Below are 23842 nucleotides of genomic sequence, written 5' to 3'. Positions count from 1 at the left end.
TAAGGCTGATCTCTCCTGCCTAATAGGCCCCCGCCTGAGGACCTGAATCTATTAACGGAATGGCTTTTCGCCGGAGATATTTTATGGAATTTTAATTGCAAACACATGGCGTGTGCGTGCATGCACACATAAATGTTTCAACATATTGATCGGTTTGGATGAAAGACAAGTGCATCCTACTTGCCCTCAGGAGTTCTCCTTGGAGTTTGATATATGTATTTATACATTTCTTTTTCTGGAGGCAGATCCCGCTGGGTTTTTTTTGGTTTATTTTTTTCCTCCCCATAACTGTACTCCGGGAAAGCATCACCAGTAAAGCATCGTAACGGGTTTTATAATCATCCTGAGTGTAAACAGTGTTTATGAGCTGGCAGGGCCAGGACAGAGTCTTGGAACGGTGTTTCCTGTTCCTCTTTAAAACAGTCTTAATTCTTTCTGACTTTCACTCCATCCTTGACCACGCTTTGGTGTCAGCCTCATTGGAACTCAGCTCACATTTACGGGGGGGGGGGGGGGGGGGGGTGGAGAGAATGAGAGAGAACTGAAGAAACTGACAACATACAAAACAACATACAAAAAATTTATCTGCAAGAAAGATGGGAGGAAGGGGTGTAGTAGAATTTTATATAACTGTCAATGTATGTGCTATGTGTATCTGTCACTCTTCACTACAGTATGTTTAAGTTACTTTCCGCATCAAGATTGACTTGATGGCAGCTGTCCATCCATGCTCACTCCTACGTCATCAGTCCATGTATGGAAGACTTCTGTAAGAATAGACTTGTATCTTTAGCTATTCTTGTACTAATGTTCTCCTACAGTATAAGAAGGGACTGCCCCTGACAGTCGGGAGCGACACTTGCATGTGTGTTGTCTCAGAGAGCTCTCAATTTTGTTGTTGGGTAGCTCAGTCGGTAGAGCTCTCGCCTTTGTACCGCAAGGTCATGGGTTCGATTCCGTGCACCGCCAACTCAGCGTATGAGTAGCACGGCTTGGCAAGTTGTGCGGCAAGTACTGGGAGCTGATGGTAGGTGTGGCGCTCCACCTCAGCAGTCCATCTCCCAGGGGTCTAGCGCATTGTAACGGGGACAGACTCCCACGTGTTACCGGCTGATACCGACAATAAGCCACTCCCGACCTACTTACTTCATATTCACCTAACTCTACCTTTGTGGAAATTCAATATTTATACTATAGTAAGGTTTAAATTAATCTGGGGTCTGTGGAAACAATTAAGACACCACATAGTGCCTGCAGTGCAGTCATTCAACAGAAGGGGAGACAGAAAGATAGAGAGAGAGAGACAGACAGACAGACAGACAGACAAAGAGATGGAGAGAGAGAGAGAGAGACAGAGAGAGAGAGAGAGAAAGGGAGATAATGAGCGATATCACTGAGCCATGGGTGTGCAACAGTAACTTATTAAAATGCACACACCTCTACTCTACACATATTCTGTAGAGTACAGTACAACATATAAATCGACCTGGGCGCGCACACACACACACACACACACACACACACACACACACACACACACACACACACATGCACGGACGCGTGTGTGCCTAATCTGCCTATGTTGTTAGCGTGCGCACAAACACATTAACATGCAGAGAATTGTTGAATTGCGGAGATGAAAGCCCGCTCCGATCATCTGCGCTGCGCGCTGACAGTGTCGTAGCCCATCAAGCTCACTCAGAAGCGTGCGCTCGCCACAGTGGCGGGTCCGTCGGGACACTGTGAAATCTCTTTGTTGTATTTTTGATGTGATTTACGGCATTGTTTTTGTTTGTTTTTGTTCTGTTTCGGGGGCGGTCAGGGGGTGTGTGTTCCAACCCTGGGACAGTACAGTAAGTTCCATCGTTTCATCTTCTGATTAAAGCTCTCTACTCGCTGAGATGTACAAGAGACTTGAACCGCTCACATTTGAACAACCCCCAACACTTACCTTTTTCTTTTATCTTTTTTGTCATCATCGCCGGAATATACGAATACAAAATCCCTGTTTTGTAAACAAGCAGGCAAAACAAGCTCTTCCATGTCATTTTGGGGCTCTGGGACATGTATAGTATGCTGTATACCAAGGGTCTCCAACAGGGGGTCCGGGACCCCTAGGGGTCCTCAGAGTTACTACAGCGGGTCCTCCAAATCTTTGTGTGATAGAAACCCCTATAGCGAAGTCCATATTCTGAGCACTTTAGCCAAAAATAGCTGATCTACAAGCTCACCCCTATAGCGAAACCCCTATAGTGTCCATATTCTGAGCACTTTAGCCAAAAATAGCTGATCTACAAGCTCACAACGCCTCACGCTGCGAGGCGTTGTGAGCTTGTAGATCGGCTATTTTCAGCAAAGAGGTTTGGTGTAGATGGAAAAAAGTAAGTACAGAGTGAAAGGTTAAGTTTATTAAGTATTGACGGTTCAACTGAAAACACAAATTGACATGAATCCAAAATACAATAATGATTGTGCTGACAAAAGATGAAACTATATGGAATCTATGATCAGGTTGTGGGGGTCCCTATAGCTTCATCTCTCTCTCAACTAAGGGATCCTTGGCTTGAAAACGTTGAAGACCCCTGTTCTATGTCATTTTGGGGCTCTGGGACATGTACATGTATAGTATTCTATACCATGCCTCTGTCTGCATTCTGCCACAGTTTCCATTTTCTTCACTGATATCGGGTTTGAAAATCAATAACTTCCTCTGCCCCCATGAGCCTCTAAGACTTAAGTCTTTCTCTTTACTACCGCCCCAACCTCTCTTTCTCTCTCACACACACGCACGCACGCACGCACGCACGCAGGCAGGCACGCACACACACACACACACACACAATTGCTGGATGTCCCGCTAATTTGCGAAGCCGGGCAGAGCAGATCCATGCGGTCTCCTGCTCTCTGTGTTCTAATGAAAGGGAATGTTTAAACCGAGCGCCACAGAACCATGGACGCTTTTCATTACAGACATCAGTCAGAGAGAGAGGGAGAGAGGGAGAGAGGGAGAGGCGGGAGAGAGAGAGGGAGATAGAGGATATGAAAAGAGGACATGGGGGGGGGTCAGACCTTAAACCATAAAAGTACCATCCCTTTTCGGGGGGGAACAACAACAGTCCCATGATATCGAAAATAGCCGATCTGCAAGCTCACGATGCATAGACCAATTATTTGTTTACAAACATTGAGACTGAATGCACAGCTGACTGTATCATGTAATCAATTCCCAACAGATCCCCAAACCTGTTGTTTTGGGGAGCACTGGTTATTCAACCTCCTCTTGTGTGCTAGTGAGGTGCTCCCATGGGTGCGCCCTTATCGAGACATATATACTTCATTGCGCAACGGTGTTCCACGTCAAGAGTAGCTGATATACAAACTCACATCGCGTCACCAATGCAACCCTTCTGAGCTTGGAGGTCTGCGGCTCTGCGCGCGACACCGTCGCAGGACGGAGCATAATTAGGCTTCATGGACTGCAGCTGGGCGAGCAGTAGACGCTCTGGTGATCCAGTGGATCGGGTGGGTGATCATGAGGAGCGCTCCCTCTGTTCTGATGACGGTGAATAGAGGTGGGGTTTGAAGGACAACTGTTTTGAATCGCTATTATTGTTTACAATCAACAGAAACTAAGGATTATATATTTCAAGAGTGAGAATTTACAGTAAAAATCCTAAGCATTCTTCCTCCACACTGGGAGAAAAACGGCATCTGAAAGTTTGATGGAATGCATTTTTAAACACGAGTGCCATCCATTGCATCCTATGAACGGTGGGGTTCATTTGGTGCCGACCGGCGTGCGCATACTGGTTTATATGAATGTGACGTGGACCATTAAGGCATCTATAGTTAACTTGTTGGTTATCTTCGGCAAAGAGATTTGTAGAGGGGGAAAGAAAAGAGCAGACCAAGTACTGAGATGACACCGGGAAACTAAGTACCTTACACTAAGTATGAACACGAGTCTAATTCACATTATAACAGAAACGACATGTTTGGCCTCATTCAGAAGCCAGTTTTATTAAATGTATAACAAGCGTGCCTCTCTCCTCTCATGTGACCTAGTCCTAGATTTTAGCATGTAAGAAAGTCAAAGTTATTGGGACCGTAGGTCGCATTTACTATGAAAACCTGCAGCTCATGTGCATCAGTCACTCAGTCACTCAGTCACGCCTCATGTCACTCTCCATGGCCAAGACAGAATCCATTTGCAAGTGTGACTTACATCACAGCAACCGCACTTGCAAATGATCTCTGTCCTTGTCCCTTTTATTCCCATATATGGAGATCCCTGATGTCATCAATCTTTTTTCGCGTATCATGTATGTATCGTGTATCTTGATGATTGAATCAATATTAAGCCCATATCTGGGAATGCCCATATACAGTATGGACATATTGTGTCAGTCTCTGTTCTTTCAGCGCGACCTCGCCTCTCGCCCTTAGGGCGTCTCACTGGTTTACTTAAAGCAGCACTATGTAACTTTCTTCTTCTACCCCGGATTTGAACCCGTTTTGGTGCACAAGTGCTGACATTTATTTTTTTACCATTGAGCTTACAGAGCCTACCTGCTTGCTCAGGGGATAAACTGAATCTTGTTTCAGATCCTGTAGGTGAGACATGACCTATGACACGATTTAGATGTCTCAATAGAAGAGCAGGGAGACAACAATACAATGTATTGGTGTATAAATTAGATTGTATTAACATACTCTACCATACAGATTGATTGGACAAAATTACATTTCATTCATTCAAAAGAAAAAAGTTCCATAGTGCCGCTTTAACTTTCCTTTTTTCTTTGTGAACGTTTTAAGCAGTTTCTTCATCTTGCAGCCGTTCCCTGCAGTGATCAAAGGAGTGGCAGCTAAACTGAGAGAGATAGAAGCAGAGGATTAAAGAGTAATGAGGGGATTGGAGAAGGTGCGTGCGTGCGTGCGTGCGTGCGTGCGGGCAGGCAGGCAGGCAGGCAGGCACGTGCACACATAGACATCAAAGGGGGCTTGAGCCCCTGCCCTTCTATCCGTCAGTAAAAAGTGCCCTCTCCAGACCATGAATGCAGTTTTTACTATGATGAAAGAAATGCAAATGCCCTCTTTCCATGCCATACCTGAAGGCGGCATTCAAGAGAATTGCCTCTTCCAAACTCTCCTGAACTTGAATGCAGCGTCTTATGTTGAAAGAATTGTCCTCTCTGTGTAGAAATCAAGAATATAGAATACCTCCAAGCTCACGACGCATCGCATTGCGACACGTTGTGAGCTTGGAGGTCGGCTATTTTCGATATTTCCACCAAAAGGCCCTTTTAGAAATGTCAGCTCCTGCCTCTCTAACATTCTCTGCACTTCCCAGTGTGTGTGTGTGTGTGTGTGTGTGTGTGTGTGTGTGTGTGTGTGTGTGTGTGTGTGTGTGTGTGTGTGTGTGTATGGGGGGGGGGGGGGGGAACTCCTCTCATCTCCCCATTCTGCCCTTCTTTCCTCTTATCCTCTCTTCTACAATTCTCTCCTCCTCATCCTCTCTTCCGCTTTCTCCTCCCTTTCCATCTCCTCGTCCTCCCTCCTCCCCAGGGACGTGCAGAGAATGTTAGAGAGGCAGGGGCTGAAATTTCTAAAAGGGCCTTTTGGTGGAAATATCGAAAATAGCAGACCTGAGACGCGTTGTGAGCTTGGAGGTCGGCTATTTTCAGTGCTTGATACCACACTGAACTAAGCATAATCAAGTCAATACTGGAGATGTGGAGTAAGGTATGGATTTCTAGTACACATAGAGAGCAATTATTTCAACATAAGATGCTGTATTCAAGTTCAGGAGAGTTTGGACAAGGCAATTCTCTTGAATGCTGCCTTCAGGTATGGCATGGAAAGGGGGCATTTGCAATTCTTTCACCACAGTAAAAACTGCATTCATGGTCTGGAGAGGGTACTTTTTACAGACGAATGAAAGGGCAGCGGCTCAAGCCCCCTTTGATATCTATGTGTGCATGTGCCTGCTCCTCCCCTCCCCTCTTATCCTCCCTTCTCTCCCATCTTCTCCCCATCTCCCGTCTTTTCCTGTCTCGTCCACTCCTCCTCTCACCACCCCTCCACTCCCCTCTTTTCTCCTCTATCCTCTCCTCCCATTCTACACTCTCTTCTCCTCTGGTTGTTTGGTTGTAATTGGAGCTAGAAGCCCCCCCTACATGAGTTGAGAGTGTGTCAGGGAGACAGGCAGGCCCCTTGGCTTCTATTAAGCTTTAATGAGTGAACGGGATGGAGGGAAGAGATGGAGAGAGAGAGCGAGAGAGTAAAGAGAGAGAGAGAGAGAAAGAGCGCACTGCTGCTTCTACTGTCATCCCTCACTAGGATGCAGAGAAACCTGTCCTCCATCACACGAACACACACACATATGCACACGCACGCGTGCACGCACATCTCCCCATTCCCCATCTACAGTATCCACCCCCTCATTTTCATCATCTTCTTTTCCCTAAAGCAGCAGAGTGGCTCCAAAGGCAACGCTGTCTAATGAACAAGGATCCTTATCACATGATGTGTATCTGGAGAGACAGAGGGGAGAGAGAGAGAGAGAGAGAGAGAGAGAGAGAGAGAGAGAGAGAACATTTATCTGAAAGTACAGTATGTGAAAGACAGAGAGTGGGCGAGAGAGATGAAGAGAGGAGACATGTGTTGGCTATGAATGGGCAGAATGTAATTCATTTATTTTGAGGAGAAAATGGCCAGTCCATTTGGTGTAATTTCAAAGCCACCTAAAGACATGTGCAGCGCAGGCAGACACACACCCACACCCATCCATATCCACGCGAGTGCGCACACATGCGCCTACTTGTACCCCTTGTCAAGGCGTGTTGTGCTGCACGGGGATGACAGGGCTATTATTGTACCGTGCAGGATTTAATCTGAAGTGTCACGCTGAAACCCCGGATCACAGACAGGCTAAATGTTATAGAAATATCTTCAAATCTGTGCCTCAGAGTGCGGTGAGAGCAATTCCAGATGCGATGTGAAGGAAGGGATTTGTGGGTTCCGCCGTTTCTGCCCGGTCGAGAATGCTCTGCGGTTCCAATTTGTTCCATTGTTGTTTACACAGTCATCAAGGCCGCGGTTTATAGAAATATATCTCTGGCCACAGAGCAATTCATTACCTCATTCCTCGTGCTCTCCCAACAGTGGTGGACACTGTAAATAAACACAGCGAAAGTCTGTAACCTCAAAAATGCCATCCCTTTATGCCGGAGCGTCTGCCGCCCCTCACGAACATGCTCTGCAACGGAGAGAAGATTGGTATCGTAATAGAAACTGGCAGTCATTCCAAAACGGAATATTGGCTCTGCGGCATGAAAATAAATACGCCGTGATTCAGGGATATGTTTAGGCTGGGGCTTAGCATAGATGCCAACAAAATGTTTATGGGCTGCCTGGAGGAGAAAAGAATCCCGGGCCGAGTGGGATGCCAGATCCAATATGAACATGATAGAATATGAGTGTTTAGCTGAGTACACAGCGGCTGAAAGGACATCCGCCTTGGTTAACCTGCCTAATTGTGAGCCAACTGTGTGACAGGGAAGCGGGAAGGAAGCGAGGTAGATCAGTGCCAAATCGCAGGGATCCGTGCGCGTGTTCGGAGCGGTTTTGACACATTGAGCGCTGACGTTGTCACATTCCATCAAGTGAAAAGCTAACCCGATGTTTGTAAGCGTCATTTTGGCTCCACTTATGTTACGTAAACGTTTCCAGAAATTCAATTTCAGACATAGCACGTAAAGACCTATGTGTGTGTGGGGCCACGTTAGTTTCATCTTCCACAAACTGTCAGATGGAACCTGATAATCCCAAGATCACAGAGCGGTGAATTGTCCACTTTTGAGGGGATAGACATGTACTGCACTTACATGAATGGTGCGTTTATATAGTGACTTTCTCCAAAGTTTACTCACACACACATTCACACACAGAGGCGGAGCCAACCATGCAAGGCACCAGCCTTTTTGAACAGCTAGGTGGAAGTGTTTCGCTCAAGGACACTTCAACGCGCGAGTTTGAGAGAGAGAGAGAGACACTCTACCTCCTGAACCACTGCTGCCTGTATACACACAGACAGAACCCTGTGCAAGACAAAAAGAACACTTAAAGTAAAGTAACTATTTGAGTTGTTGCAACCGACAGGTCGCAAGTTACTATGAAAAGCTCCACCGGCTGTCTGTCCGGCTGTCTGTCCGTCACACGTCATGTCACACTTTTGCCCCTACTCTTATCTCCGCCACCGAACTTGCCCCTGTCCATGCCAAACTTTGCACACACACACTCCTTGGATGGAAAATCACAACCTCCGCCCCTGATTTCTCACATGGCCCTCTTCTAGCGCCACCATCAGGCCGTTTTTTACTAAACACATTTTTGGACACTGCTCCTACAGATTTTGTCGACACGCAAATCGGTACACGGCATCTCTCAAGTCATGTCATCAACATGGATCTGTCCGATTTCCCTCTTGATGGGCTACGATTGCCTTCTAAAGTTTGTGTATGCGACGTGACGGTTACTTATCTCCCGATTAGGGAGTCTTAATGATACGTAGCCTGCGAGGTTAGTTCAGGCAGGTATACTCGAGAGGGTACATTGCATTGCAGTTGTATAAGGACACTAATACACACTATTACTGTATGCCAGACCCTACGTCATTGGCCGATGTGGCAGTCAGCTGATCATTTGCCAACTACTTAAGCCCGCCCAGTCTGTCATTCTCCCTGCTGCTCTTGCCCGGACTGTTGCCTGTGTTTGCTTGCCCCCACCGCCTCCCCAGCACCACCAGTAGGCTCTGCTAATTCTGTTCCCCATGGGGGGGTTGTTTATATATCTATATATATATCCCTGCTCATTATGGTTAATGATGTTCTTCTTCTGTGCTGCTTGCTGCTGAGCAGGGAGAAGATTCAGCAGAGCCAAACGCCAAATTAAATGTGACATACACACTTGTATACTCATTAATAATAAACATAAACATTATTCAATATATCGTGAGTTACCTGACTGAACTGGTAGTTATTTGAGCTGTGCTGTGCATGCCACGTAACCATCAGACTCTTAACTCAAGCCCGTGCCCATATGTATCACTGAATGTATTGGATTACAGATAAGAGCTAATTAGTGTTGAAAGGGACATTGATTGACCAACAAGGCATGTTGATTAATGCCAGGTCTCTGTCAATGGAGCGTAGAGGAGCCGTAAATGATGTGGTTGAAGATCCATTGTCCAAGCTGTGAGGATCTGTTAAGTAGGCTCTGTTGTACACACACACAGCTGAGTTATGGTCCAGCAGTTAATCTCTGCATGCTTTGTTTGACAGAATGAAGTGCCATAGTGCTCTAGTATGGAATGAGAAGAGTAGTGGTGAAAAAAAGCACTCAAATGTTTTAATTAAACAGGGACCCCCACAACCTGTTCATAGATTCTATATAGTTTCGTTGTTTGACAGCGCAATCATCAGTGTATTTTGGATTCATGTCAATTTGTGTTTTCAGATATTTAACCACTTGAGCTGTCAATACTTTATACACTACGTCTGCTCTTTTCCCCCTCTACAGCAAACCTTTTTGCCGAAAATAGATTTTTGGCTAAAGTTCTCCGAATATGGACACTAGGGTTCAAGTGGTTAATATAAAAAAAGTTTCTATCACACAAAGATTTGGAGGACCCCCTGTAGTAACTCTGAGGACCCCCTAGGGGTCCCGGACCCCCTGTTGAAGACCCTTGCTCTACTCAATGGAATGAGCATAGCAGTGGTGGAAAAAGTACTCAAATGTTTTAAGGGATATTTCACTTTTGCACATTTATCGTCTATAATCAGGCTTTTGTGACCAAGTTGCTTGATTCAGTATTTAGATATTTAATATTCATTTTATCAGACACACCCCCTTCCTATGGGGCTTTTAAGCCGTGACATCATTTTGTAGGCAGAGGAGAATCTGCCCCCAGAGCATTTTCTGTCCCTCGCTATTTCAAAAAACAACGACTAAAAAATAACGACTAAAGTATAATTCTAACACTTTCCTTTCAACAACAAAGAGAAGAAAAATGTGTAAATAGTAAAAATAGTAAAAAGATTCACGGAAACTGGGGGCAGAAATTCTCCTCTGCCTACAAAATGATGTCATACTTAACAGCCCCATACAAACCCATTGTAACTTCAAAATCCATTTAACCACGATAGATTCATTGAAAACACCAGTTTTTTTTTTCTGGTGACACATACTAATACCGTAATACGTGAGCTTCTCGTGTTTTTTCGATGACTTTTCATGTATTTTTAATATTTTTGGGGGAAAATTTTAAAAAAAATAATTAAATACAATAATAAAATGATAAATGTTATCGAAAAAACATCAGGAGTCACCAGAAAAAAGAACAGGTGTTTTCAATGAATCCTCGTGCACGACTTGTCACACTCAAGCCGCGTTACTCATACGCGTAGTGGCCAGGATCAAACCCATGACCGTAGGCATGTATAGGCAAGTGCTTTAACGATTGAGCTACCCACACACAATGGTAAATGGTGAATTTATATAGCGCCTTTATCCAAGGCGCTTTACAGAGATTGTGCATTGCATTACATTATCACACACATGGCGGAGCCGAGGAAACCAAGCCACCAACCTGCTCATCGGAAGCAATTAGGGGTTCGGTGTCTTGCTCAAGGACACTTCGACAGTAACTTTGGGGGAGCCCAGGATCGAACTGGGAACCTTCGGGTTGCCGGAAGGGGTGGAGTGGCCACTGCCGCTTTGAATGTGAGTCATAGGTACTCTGTAGCGCCTTTCTCAATGAACCCGCCCCCAACACTGTAGATAACAATTATAAATGTGATGTGACAACAATGATGACAATGATGATTGATTCAAATCACTTCCACTGGTGGGAAGTCTTGTTTTACTCTGACCAGCAGTGACGGCTCTTGGTGATTTTGGGTGGTAGGGCTAATGTAACGCCCGGGATTCGAACTCGGGTATCCCATGTGGAAGTCCAATATCTTAACCATTGATCCAAAGTATGTACTGAGGGAAATACTAGACTTTTGAGGCCATCAGGCTGAGGCAGTGAGCCACTCTGCTACATCAAGAAATCCATCATACTATATACTATTACTAGCCATAGTTCACTCTGCAGCAGCAGCATCATATTATTCTATATGCTAGCCATATTTCACCCTGCAGCAACATCACATTCCAGATACCAAGTTACAGCAATGACACTACTGTAGGCCTACTGTATCTATACTTTGTTATAGCAAGAGATGCACATGAACAGAAATGCCCACAACAAACAGGGGCTCCACTGCTCCAGTGAACATTATGTTTGTCTTTGTATGTGCAGATAACTATCATCATTATTGGTGGAGTTGACAATACTCATCATTTTAAGCATGGGATTAATACAATCCTAAATTAAGGGTCACACAAGAATATCATGTACTTTTTAAACAAAATATAAGACCAGAACCAGACAACTAATGAAAAGGTTTGATTATTACAGCTTGAGGTGGACCTTATATTGCCAAAGCATTACATTATGATACAAAATAATCTCTGTCTCCCTTTCCATATCACTGCTTTTAAAGTGCAACACACACACACACACACACACACACACACACACACACACACACACACACACACACACACACACACACACACACACACACACGCTGTCTCCCTCTTCACCGTGCCACGCCACTGACACAAACCGAAGCACCAAAACACAAATACAGAGGCGTCAATTGGGTATAGCAAGCTATGGCAGCTCCCATACCTTGGCTACAGGGGGAAATAATAAAATGTACTTTTCATCATGCCTGTTGCTAAGGTATGGCAACATGACTGATGTCTTGCACGCGCGCCCCAAGACACCAGTCATGTTGCCATACCTTTTGCTGAACTGACGCCACTGGCGCAATACCAACGCGAACCCACGTGGTACAGACACGAATCAAAACAAACAGACACACACACGCGTGCGAGCAGTACCGACGCAAACGCGGTACAGACACGAATCAAAACAAAAAGACACGCGCGCGCACACACACACACACACACACACACACACACACACACACACACACACACACACACAGGCACACAGGCACGCAGTCACGTTGACAACTTGACAACAACATCAAAGACAGGCAGCTTAGTCCACAGCACATTTCCAATGTTATTAAAGCAGCGACCATTCTTAACTTTGTCAGCTAAATGAAATTCACGATACCTTTAGAATGACTGGGCCCACTGTCTCCTCCAAAAAGCAAGCATTTCACACCAAATGTACGATTTTGTGGTCTTTCCTTTTGTATTTGCACCACCAGTCTTGTTCTTTGGGCTGACAGAAATCAGCCCCACAATGTTAAGAATATGAAGCAGGCGTGGCATGTAAGCTCACTAAGCTGTCAATCATTCCTCAGTGATAGTCAATGGAAGCTGGCTTGGGCTAAAGGAACTCAGCCCATTTGGACATATATGGTGTTCTTTTTGTAACGTTTTGATGCTGTTACTGCTTTAGGTTCCACCAGCATATAAAAATATCTATTCTCAAAAAAAAAAAAAAAAAAAAAAAAAAAAACATTTTTTTAAAAACATTTTTTTCCCCCCATAAGATAGGAGGGGCTAAGCCCCACTAGCCCATATAAAGGAGCCGCCCCTGCTGACCAGTAACATATTTCTGATTGTGAATATGTATCCTTCTGTCCTTCCTTACACAGCAGTAATGTAGTCTGTGACAGGCAGCCATTTAGAGACTCCCTTCACAGGCCTAATGTCAACGCAGAGAGAAATGGCTTCTTAAACCAAGCAAAGTGAAGTTTCAACAATTAGCCACCAGGCTCTTTCTCAAAACAGTGCCTACAGTACAGTACAGCGCAATGCAGTCAGTCCATTTGTTCCCATTAAAACAAATTTGTCAGGCAATAAACATTTGTTTGTTTAAGTAAAGCTGCTACTGCTGCTTCTCTCTCTCTCTGTTTATTCTTTCCCCATTCCTTCTTACACTCCTCCTCTCTCTATTCTGTGGGTGAGTAAGTGACTCCCAGTGTCTATTAGTGACGTCCATTTATTTCCTGCACGGAAGGATTTATTCGTCCGTCCTCCTCTCCTGGCTGAGGCAGCCCTTTTCCTCTGATGTGTTGCACGGTAGCCTAAAATCCTCAGTGTTAATTGAACACCGAAGAGTGCAGGAATGGAAACAAAAGGAGCCGCGAGGGTCCTTTACGTTATATTTGTACACTCTTCAGAGTGCTGTTGTAATTTACGAAACATTTACCATGTTTGTCTAAGGCCCCAATTGCTGGAGTTTGCTTAAGGCAACTCCTTCCTCAGCTCAGCGTCTCTCTCTCTCTCTCGCTCTCTCTCTCTCTCTCTCTCTCTCTCTCTCTCTCTCCCTCTGTTTCTCTCTCTCTTTCTCTGTTGACTTTTTCCTAGCTTCCATTAACTCTTTTTTGCGAACCGATATAAGTTAATTGTTTTTTTCTTCATTGCTATCGGTCCCTGGAGCTCTAGCAGCGGAGAACAACTTTTCTCCTGACATTTTCTTAATTGATCCGTCCATGGGCTTTCCCTCAGCGGTTTGTCTGGCTCTGTCGTTTTTCTTTTTTCTTGCTGTAATTCATAAACTGCTTTCACCACGGGACTGCGTCTCGTGTACTTTAAAAGAAAGGCACATTTTCATTGTCTCTTTCCCACCACCGCAGCCCTTATCTGTAAACACCGCTCATCCTAGCGAGGATGAACATTTTTTGGCGTGCAGTACATCGTCGTACAAGTAAACATAAAATAAACGAGCCGAAATTAATAAATATACTGTGTGGAAACTTTTTTGTTCACTATTAATGCCTGACTTGTCGTCTTCCTCTGTAAAGCTAATGTTGTGAAACGTGTTAGGGTTGAGAGCTATTCTCAATCAGGAAGACAGTTATTACAGCTATTAAAATCACAGCCCACTTTAGGTAATGAACGCAATTAGCCATTACACCAATGGCAGAGCTACCTTCACTGGAGAGCGATGTGCCCTGTCCGCCCACAGGGGAGAAGCAGGAGAATAGGCTGTTTTGTCAGGCTGTTAACTCCCACCTGTTTTATAAATGACATACACCAGGGGTCTTCAACGTTTTCAGGCCAAGGACCCCTTTGTTGAGAGAGAGATGAAGCAGGGACCCCCCACAACCTTTTCATATAGATTCCATATAGTTTCATTGTTTGTCAGCCTAATCATCTGTGGATTTTGGATTCATGTCAATTTGTGTTTCAGATATTTAACCACTTGAACCGTCAATACTTAATAAACTTGAACTTTCACTGTACTTAGTCTGCCCTTTTTCCCCTCCAAAGCTCTTTGCCAAAAATAGCCGTTCTAAAAGCTCACAACGCCTCGTGCTGCGAGGTGTTGTGAGCTTGTAGATCTACTATTTTTGTCTAAAGTTCTCAGAATATGGACGTTAGGGTTCAAGTGAAGGAGAAACTCTTTTGTACAGGTTCCACCCATTGACTGATGACTCCTTTCTTGCTCTCTCTCTCTCTCTCTCTCTCTCTCTCTCTCTCTCTCTCTCTCTCTCTCTCTCTCTCTCTCTCTCTCTCTCTCTCTACCTCTCTAGGTCTTCTCCAGGAGAGTTTCACGGAGGAGCCAGACGGTTTGGTATCGGTCAACCTGCTGGTGGTCTCTGCCGTGTCGGCCTTCTCCACGGGAGCCGTCCTCTCCGGCCTGGCCGTCTGCTGGATCATGAGCCACCGCCACCGCCGATCCCGGGCCGCCGGCGCCAACGGCGCCCGGCGCAAGGGCGACAAGGAGCAGAGCATGCTGGGACAGGGCCGCAGCGGCTCGGTGATGAGCGTGACGAGGACCAGCGGCGGGGAGCGGCGCCGCTCGCAGGCCGACAACCCGTTCGTCATGGCGCCCATCAACGGCTGGCCCAAGGAGGGGATGGACCCCGGGCTGCTCCCCACCCCGGAGCAGACGCCCCTGCAGCAGAAGCGGCCCATGACGCGGCTCCCCGACGGCGACTGGGACCAGAGCCAGACCTTCCTGACCGCCGTGGGGACCCCCTGCCCCAACAGCTCCGTCATCTACTCCGTCAAGTACCTGCAGGGCGGCGGCATCGGCAGGCTGGACGAGCCGGGTGAGGTGGTGCTGCCGCCGCACACGGAGCGCCAGCGCTACCTGGTCCTGGCCACCCAGAGAGGGGGGGAGCACGGGGGCAGCCGCCCCCCGGCCGGCCCCCTGCGGAACTCCACGGGGGAGTACAACTACCCGGCCACGCCGCAGGACTCCCCCGACCGGCGGAGGGTGGTCTCGGCCCCCACCCCCCACATGGACTACGGGGATCCCCGCTGGAGCCACGAGGCGCTCAACTACAACAGCAACAACGGAGCGCCGTACCCCTCCCAGCGCCAGGGCCTCATCAGGCCCAACGTGCACGGTGTCGGCGGGCCCCGGGGTCTGGGAGAGCTGGCCGACTACAGCCACCACATCATGGGGGGGAAAAACGTGGGCGAGCGCGCCCCCAGTGGCCAGTGAGGAGCAGTGTGCCACCGACGGCCAGCTATTAGCTCTCTCTTGAACTGTCGATCTTGATCCCACAGTAAACTGGAACGAATGAAACCCGCTGTCCCTGTCCGATCTCACCCTGTGTGTCCTCTCTCACTATCATTCAATGTTATGACATCACTCAGCCGACTGAAGAGATGGACTGCTGACGCCAGCCATTTAGACAGACAGAGAGAGAGAGAGAGAGAGAGAGAGAGAGAGGGAGGGCGAGAGAAAGAAAGAAAGAGATACAGAGAGAGAGAGGGAGTTGAAAAAGAGAACCCTCTCCTGGTGGCTCCTCGTGAACCCCCTCTGCTCTCTAAGTGGTATAATCCACAGAGTTGGACCTTGACACCACAGGACATAATAGCAAGGAATAGAGGGGGTGGGGGGTGCAAATGGAAGGGCCAGGTTTTTTTTGTGAGTAGTACAGTGTGGAGTAAAAAAAACAACTCACTGACTGATTTGGCACTTAGCTTTACGTCTGTGAGAGGTCTCCAACCACTGTGTTGTTGTGTTCCAGCATAAACCTTGTTTGGGTGTGAAAGTTTGTTTCTGCTTCTATTATTTTTTTTTTGCTTCGTCGTGCCAGCAGCATCCAGCAGACAACCATGTGCTTTACCTTTTATTATGATTACACTCAATACTGTTCCAGGTGACTCTCACTGAATCATGCAGTCTGAGTGTGTGTGTGTGTGTGTGTGTGTGTGTGTGTGTGTGTGTGTGTGTGTGTGTGTGTGTGTGTGTGTGTGTGTGTGTGTGTGTGTGTGTGTGTGTGTGTGTGTGTGTGTGTGTGTGTGTGTGTGTGTGTGCGCGCGCGTGCGCGTGTGCGAGGGTGTTTGTGTAAATTGTGTTCCTGTGTGTACTTGTAAATTCATTGTAATCAAGTATGGCCACAGCAAGCAACCCCCAACCACTCTCCCTGTCTAACTGTGAACAGCAATCGCACACTAAAGTTTATGTAAGGAAGAAGTCCATTCGTAGGTCAGCATTGCGTTATTTTTGTCTTTTCTTTCCAGTCGTGTAACAACTAAGGAGAGACCGATTTTGTTTTTTTACGACGTGTCTCTTTTAAATGTGTTTAGCAATCAGACGTTTTGGACGGGTGACTGATGACAGCGCGAGACCGCAGTTGGTGTACTTGCCGAAGCCTCAGAATCAGCACCAGATGCAGCCGCGACGAGGTGAGGGAGAGAGAGAGAGCAATAATCAGAAAAGACAGGATGACGATAAGAGTCAAGATGACAGTTTTATACCTTGATTTTAAATCCCAGCTACTGTTATGTAGGTTTTGTAAAAAAATGAATAAAAAATAAAATTAAAATAAATGTGTCTCCTCACACAGTCCTCAGCCAAACAAAACAGGAACCTATAGAAGTCAGAGAGAGGAAGTGCCCACGGGGGGAGAACATTATCTCCCTCTCCTCTTCCCTCCGTGCCTCTCTCTCTCTCTCTCTCCCCGGTACCCCTGGGTCTGTGTGTGTGTGTGACCTGACCTGGGGCCTCCCAGTCCCCCGGCTCGGCAGTCCATTTGAAGGAGGGAATGTGAGCTTCTAGGCTGTCTGGTCCCGGGCAGCAACGGGGCCCGGCCGCAGGGGAGCTCCATTCAAGCCTCTTCTTCTGCCCGGCCGACACTGAGCCTCTTTGTGCGGGAGGAGATCATGGCAACAAATGGCTCCGTTAAGAGTCAGGGAGTCTGCCCAGCGCCCGCGGTGCCCACGTTGCCCCAAACACCGCAGCCCCATGCTGAATATCAATCAGCTAACGTCCCACTATAGGAGATATATACGTATATACTGACCCCCTTCAATCACTCTGGTGAGTTGCTGCTCTGGCCAGACAAGGAGGGCATGAGAGCCGAGGCCAGCGATGGGGGACTAGTAGACTTCACAATGTTCTCATCCCCGGTGGTTGTATCCCCTGTCTGTTCCTCAGTGTCTTCCACAACAAAAGGGGCATTGCCTAAACAAAGACAGATGGGCACGGTTGGACATGGGTGTGGAATTACCTCTTTTTTTTTTAACTCTCTTTTCTGTTCTTTCAATGTTTTATTTCCCCATTATTATAGCCTGCTCTTATCTAGTCTCCATTCGAAGTGGCTTCTGCAATCTCTTTAACCAGGTCATTGTGGGTTTGTGGTGGTGCGTGCGTGCGTGCGTGCACGTGTTTGTTTCTGCACGCCTGTGTGTGTGTGTGCCGGAAAAGGTTAGACTTCAGAGCAGAGAAAGCAGATTTGACACATCTTGTCCTGTTCCTTCCTCGCCATCCATCCATCCATTAACGTGTTAATGGATGTGAATTCTGCCCTGGTGATTCACATGATCGTCCTTTTACCGTGTTCTTCTGACCCAGCATGATAGCAGCATGTGTGGCAGCACCTACAGTACAGTACATTACATTTCCGACATCGCATCACATGAGTGTGGTTTTTAACGGGCTACGCTCGCCTGGACCGGCTCAGCTTGCACATAACATCATCCCCAACACAGTCCACACAACACCGTGTACGTAATCCACAGGAATAACTATCTACTAGCTCAGAGATAGACGAGTCAAAGAGATTGATGAAAGCGAGAAGAGACGAGGGGGTCAGTCGCGTCGACTTGACGTTAATGCATCGCCCAATAAGCGCATTAGTACAGTGTATTCTTTACACATTCCACCAGCCAGACAGCGCTGAAAGGAGCCTTTAGAACTGGGAATACAAAACCCTCGACCAGCCGTGGCCCCACATCCCTCTTCCTCTCTCTTCTATCTCCCTGCCGTGACCTGTGTGTGTGTGTGTGTGTGTGTGTGTGTGTGTGTGTGTGTGTGTGTGTGTGTGTGTGTGTGTGTGTGTGTGTGCGTGTGCGTGTGTGTGTGCGTGCGTGCGTGTGTGTAAATGAGGCATCTCCATCTCACTAAGCCCAACCAGCCATGTACATCTCCTCTATACTGTTTATCTAAACATGCTTGATTAGGCTAAGTACATTCCCTGCTCCTTAATGGCCTGATGGGCTCCTGAGTAGATCACTACAGACAGACATATCAGCCCCGAAAGGACACCTACCCAGCACCGACAGCTCTCACCCATCCCGCTAACCGCTAGCAACCACACACACGCACGGACGCACGCGCGCACACACACACACACACACACACACACACACACACACACACACACACACACACACACACACACACACATACACCACTAAACACAAACAAACCGGTTTAAACCCCCCCAAATGTTGATGCAGTTGTATTAGTATCAGGAGTGGCTATTCAGGCTTGCCTGCCATTTATTGGTTCTCTGGAAGGTTCTCTGGAAGGTAGACAATATTACGTTACAAACCGTATAATTTAATTACCTCAGCCCGGCATTAGAGGACAACTGAAGAATTCACAGAGGCTCCTCTTTATTTCCTTTTTAAGCTGCCAACCATTCAAGTCCATTATCCAATTCCCAACGTTCACATATTATTGCTCAATTGGCTATCGTCTGTGCGGCAATTCTTCTAATTCGTCCTCTTTCTTCAAGAGGCATTTGTCACCGTTTCTCTCTCGCTCATACACACGCGCGCAAGCGCACACATGCACACACACGCACACACACACACTGAGTCACAACAACATATCGTCACTGCCGGGCAGAAACCTTGTATTTCCAAGTTTCAAATTTGTACGTTTTTTCGCGAAGCCCTAGCTTCATCAGACAAGGCCGTCGCACAAAAGTAGTGAAAACAGCAGATCTACAAGCACACAACGCCTCGTGGTGCGAGACGTTGTGTGCTTGTAGATCGGCTGTTTTCACTAGCTTAGTTAATTTTTTAAATGATAAATACAAACCGAACGCTTTTGGACATACAAGGTTTCCACCAGACAACGACGATATTCTATAGTGTCTACAATAGCTTTGTTTGTCAGTCACTGTAAACTTTGATGAGTCAGCGACAGAAAGGAAAAATCACATTAATTCAGAACAAAGCAGCAATCAAATTCCTCCTCTCGTCACATCAGACCTGTAATGTTTTACCAATTTCAGACATTTGCAGGCCTCCTCATGCAGTAAATTGGTTTTACTTGGCATGCATAGTATAGTGCTGACAATTTCTTTATATTCTTGTTTTGACTTTTTGATACACAGCTCCCCTCAACTTAGCCTTAGACACTCAACACACATGCACGCACACACGCGCACACACACACACACACACACACACACACACACACACACACACACACACACACACACACACACACACACACACACACACACACATGCATGAACAACCACATACTCATGCACACACACGCACGCACGCATGTGCGCACATTCCACCCCTCATGACCCTGTCTGTCTGTATTCATATCAATCAGGTTGTGTAGGTGTGCTTGTTGAAAAGACCATGCCTTTGTTGTTCGTGCTGGTTTCCAGTGAGGTGATGAAATAGCCGATATACAAGCTCACATTGCAATTCATGGTATGGACACACACACACACACACACACACACACACACACACACACACACACACACACACACACACACACACACTCACATGTGCGCACGCGTGCCATTCCAAACCAACATAATGAATGGATAAGCACAAAAACAAGGCGAAACAAAATCAAACATTATTTTATTTGTAAAAGTAGTAGAGAAACATTCTATTAGTCAGCACTGATACTTTATGTCATGTTTGTTGTTTGTTTTTTCTATCGTTTGTAAAAGATATTGGTTTTGGAATTCAGTGTAACTTTATTGTATATGATTTGGATTTGATCTCTGGTGCGTGTTTTGTTTTTTTCCCCCCTTCCTTTTTTTATGACGGCAAACGATGAAGACAATGAACTTGCTGACGATCATCCTTTACCGTCTATTGACAATGATGTTCAAATGGTACTGTGAGCTACAACTCAGTATTTTCTCCTGGTATCTGTGCTGGAATTGCAAAAAGGACGAGGAGGAGGAGGAGGAGGAGGAGAGGAGTGAACTCCTACACAGACTGGAGTTAACTAACAGAGACACCATAACTCTCCAGTCTCCACCGGGGCAGATTGTTGGCGTCTCCTGCTACTGTGAAGGAAAACCTGCCGTCCTTTGGACCCCCTGGGGGTCCGCTGACATAACAATGACAACAACACATGTCCCTATACTACGTGTACAGAACCTCGACGCTTATACGTGTAATTTTAAAGTGCAGTACAGCTGCATGATGACAACACAGCCTCTGTGTGTACAGACGTACAGTAGCGACGTGTGAATTTGTACAGTACATGCAAGTGTGTGCGTGCGTGTGCGTGTGTGTGTGCTTGTTTCCGCAAAGAAAAAGATTATAAATAAATACAAATCTGTCCGTCGTCACTCAACACACAACACGTGCATGCACTCTTTGAACAAACTGTACACAGCTCACACCTGACACAAGATGAACACGCGCACACACACACAGGCTTCTCTCTCACAAGACGGGGATTCATTCAGCAGGCTCTATGCACAGTCAGCGGCCATTTTGGAGAGATATTTGGACTCTTCTTACTTCCTTCACACAGGTGTTACCAATGATACTAGTGAAGGCTCTATTCCATTCTGGTCAAAACAGAGTCAGGGTGCTGCTGATACTGTGCATGTTGGCTCACTGGAAACACTCTGCTACACCACTGGGTCTCAAAGGGCGCTTTTCGACTGGCAAAGAACCGGTTCAGATGAACCAGAGGTGAGCTTTTCCACCGAGAATCTGGTGGAAACGCAAGTCGGTTCGCGGATGGTTTTCAAGAACGAACCAAGGTGAAAGAAAGTTGAACGCCACTGGTTCTTGAACCAAGGTTCTTATGGTGGAAAAGGCCCCAAAGTGTGGTCCAGGGACACTCGTGGCTCCTTGGGGGGTTCCAAATGACCCCTTAAAAGGTGTGTAACTCTGAGAGTGTACGGGTCCATTTGGTTTGGAAGGGGACCAATTTCTTTCCAATATGTCTGCTGTGAATAGAGCTTGTTGCAGCCACTAAAGTTTCACAAACAGACACATCATGATGACACAAGACACATACAGATCAGCACACAAACCCCATTCTTCCTCTTACGCAGTTGTACGCCATTCTCCACATCGTCCCGAGGTCTGCCTGTAACTCCGCATGGAGACTTTGCTCTGTGTCAACTTTCTTATTCTAATAAACCACTCAGACATTGACTACTACTAAGCTGTGCTTATTGATTGCAAGTACTTTTGTTTCGCTTTTGTATTGTACTATGTATTCTAATTCTGTGTTCATTGCTTATATTACATCATTATTGTCACATCACAGGTGTGTAAAACAGTGGGTGCAGTTTGTTGTACAATGTCCCATGAGTACAATATCTGTCCTGACTAAAGATGGTAGACCAATTACAGCGAACTTAGTCTCCACTAAAGTAGACCAATCACAGTGAACTACGCAGTTTAGCTGACACTGCTGTGCCCATATCACAGCTCAGAAACATTACCACAAACCATCCCGGTCGCATGAATGTGTCTTAAAACTCAATTCACGCGACCGGGATGGTTTATTACCAGGCTACACAAAGTTTGTGTGACGTGTTAGCATCGTACAGCATCTTATTGTCGATGTAGGTAGGTATTGTTCAAAATGCATCATGTAAGAAAAGCAATTAAGCTTTTGAAAATGTTTTCAATTTAGATAAGATGTAGGCTCACGTTAACACGTTAGGCATTGCTTAAGATAACTACTGTACAACATCACTTCTCAGCCATTCTCTCGAGAATCTGGCTCAAAGGAAGAGGGACAACTCGAGTGGGCGTTCCCTTTTCTTTGACGATGACTAGCCAGATTGCTTCTCAGCTGACACTGCTTTGCCAATATGGGAAGCTGAACTGTAATGTGACAAAAAACAGCAGTCCCTCAGCTTGTCAGCAGAGGGCACACACTACCAGACGAAACAAGGCACAACTTCACATCCTATCCCAACTGTTGGTAAAATGGCTCATGTTGACCTCAATGACCTGCAGCTGAAGTGGCAAACAATAGCAGCTAAACAAGTTTCAAGTGAGTAGTCTTTAAAGACACTATTTGATACGATGATCTGTGTTTATTATTATTATTTGATGATTTAACCTGACATGGTGGTGTGTCATTTGGTCCAGAACAATTGTACTGTCAATGTAGGCCTACTGTAGCTATTGAGACAACAATGAAACACTGGTCTAAAATGTCCTTTCTTGTAAATTATCGAGTTGTAATTAGGCTACTCGTGCTTATGTAATAATGGCAAAGATTTTCAATCATTAATAGCTGGGGACCACCTGAAATATCCTCAAGCTCAAGCGCACTGATTTAAGGCCAAGATCTCAATATACTAGAAATAGATACATAGATATAGATTGCATTTTCCTTCGTAATTCACAGACGATTTAAAATGTCATAGGAATGTTTTTCGTGCAAAAAAAATGGTTACAATGGATTCAGAATCATAACAAACCCCTAGTTAGACCCCTCACATGCTACTTGAAGCATATTTATTTTGGTGTGTTTTATGCTGTATAGTTAATTTAATGGGAACCCAACTTTCAGCAGCTGTAACGGATTCTCCTAGGGAAACTGAATTTCAGTCTTTGTGGGATGTGTTACTAGACACCTTTACAAACACATTGGTGAAGAAAGTTTTTGGTAAGGAATTTATTCCAGGATATGACACTATTTCTGAAGATATCCCCCGACTATATAGATATGGATACTTGCACAAAGAATCTTATGGCCATGTTTAGACAGTTTGTCAACCTTTCTCTTTCCCTCCATACAATCTCTCAATCACAATCAGAATCTCTCTCTCTCCCTCATTGCATCTCTCTTACTCTCTTGTTTCTCCGTCCTCTCCCCATCTCCCATGAGGAGCCTCCTGTCAGGCCATTTCACATCTGTTGACTGGAATAGCCTGTCAGAGTGTCTCATTTCCCGATGCTTTATATGTCTACAGCAGCCCTACACAGACACACTACTGCAGCTACTGTATATCAGTGTCTCAACCTGTGGGTCGGGAGTCTCGGGACCCCCAGAGTGGTCCCCAAATTATTTTGGGGGGTCCCCAGATGATTAACTTAATGTGCAACATTGTTTTCTCTCTCAACAGTAAACAAACCAACCTACACCAAGTGTATAGAGGGTATCTGCACATTTCTAAAGTGACAATTTAAGGACTTTTAAGACCTTTTTTAATACCTCTATACCTCTACCATTGGCCAAATTGTCAAATATTAGAGGCAGAAATTGTGAAAATAGACAATCTGCTATTTTCACAATAGGACA

General features: G+C 45.9%; 1 protein-coding gene across 1 annotated transcript in view; it reads left to right on the top strand.

Annotated features, from left to right (window-relative positions):
- Window positions 1-15553, top strand: part of sema6bb (sema domain, transmembrane domain (TM), and cytoplasmic domain, (semaphorin) 6Bb) — a gene marked incomplete at its 3' end in the record, with an annotated part of 264150 nt that extends 248597 nt beyond the window's left edge. The window contains exon 17 of the mRNA XM_080751140.1: window positions 14634-15553. Within this exon, the coding sequence (XP_080607266.1) occupies window positions 14634-15553 (920 nt within the window). The remainder of the gene's footprint in view (window positions 1-14633) is intronic.
- Window positions 15554-23842: the final 8289 nt, after the last annotated feature.

This window comes from Nannobrachium achirus, assembly GCF_963921795.1.
Source record: "Nannobrachium achirus genome assembly, chromosome: 1".
Classification (NCBI taxonomy): Eukaryota; Metazoa; Chordata; class Actinopteri; order Myctophiformes; family Myctophidae; genus Nannobrachium; species Nannobrachium achirus.
Note: the sequence above shows the minus strand (reverse complement) of the source record. Positions and strands in the feature narration are given on the sequence as shown.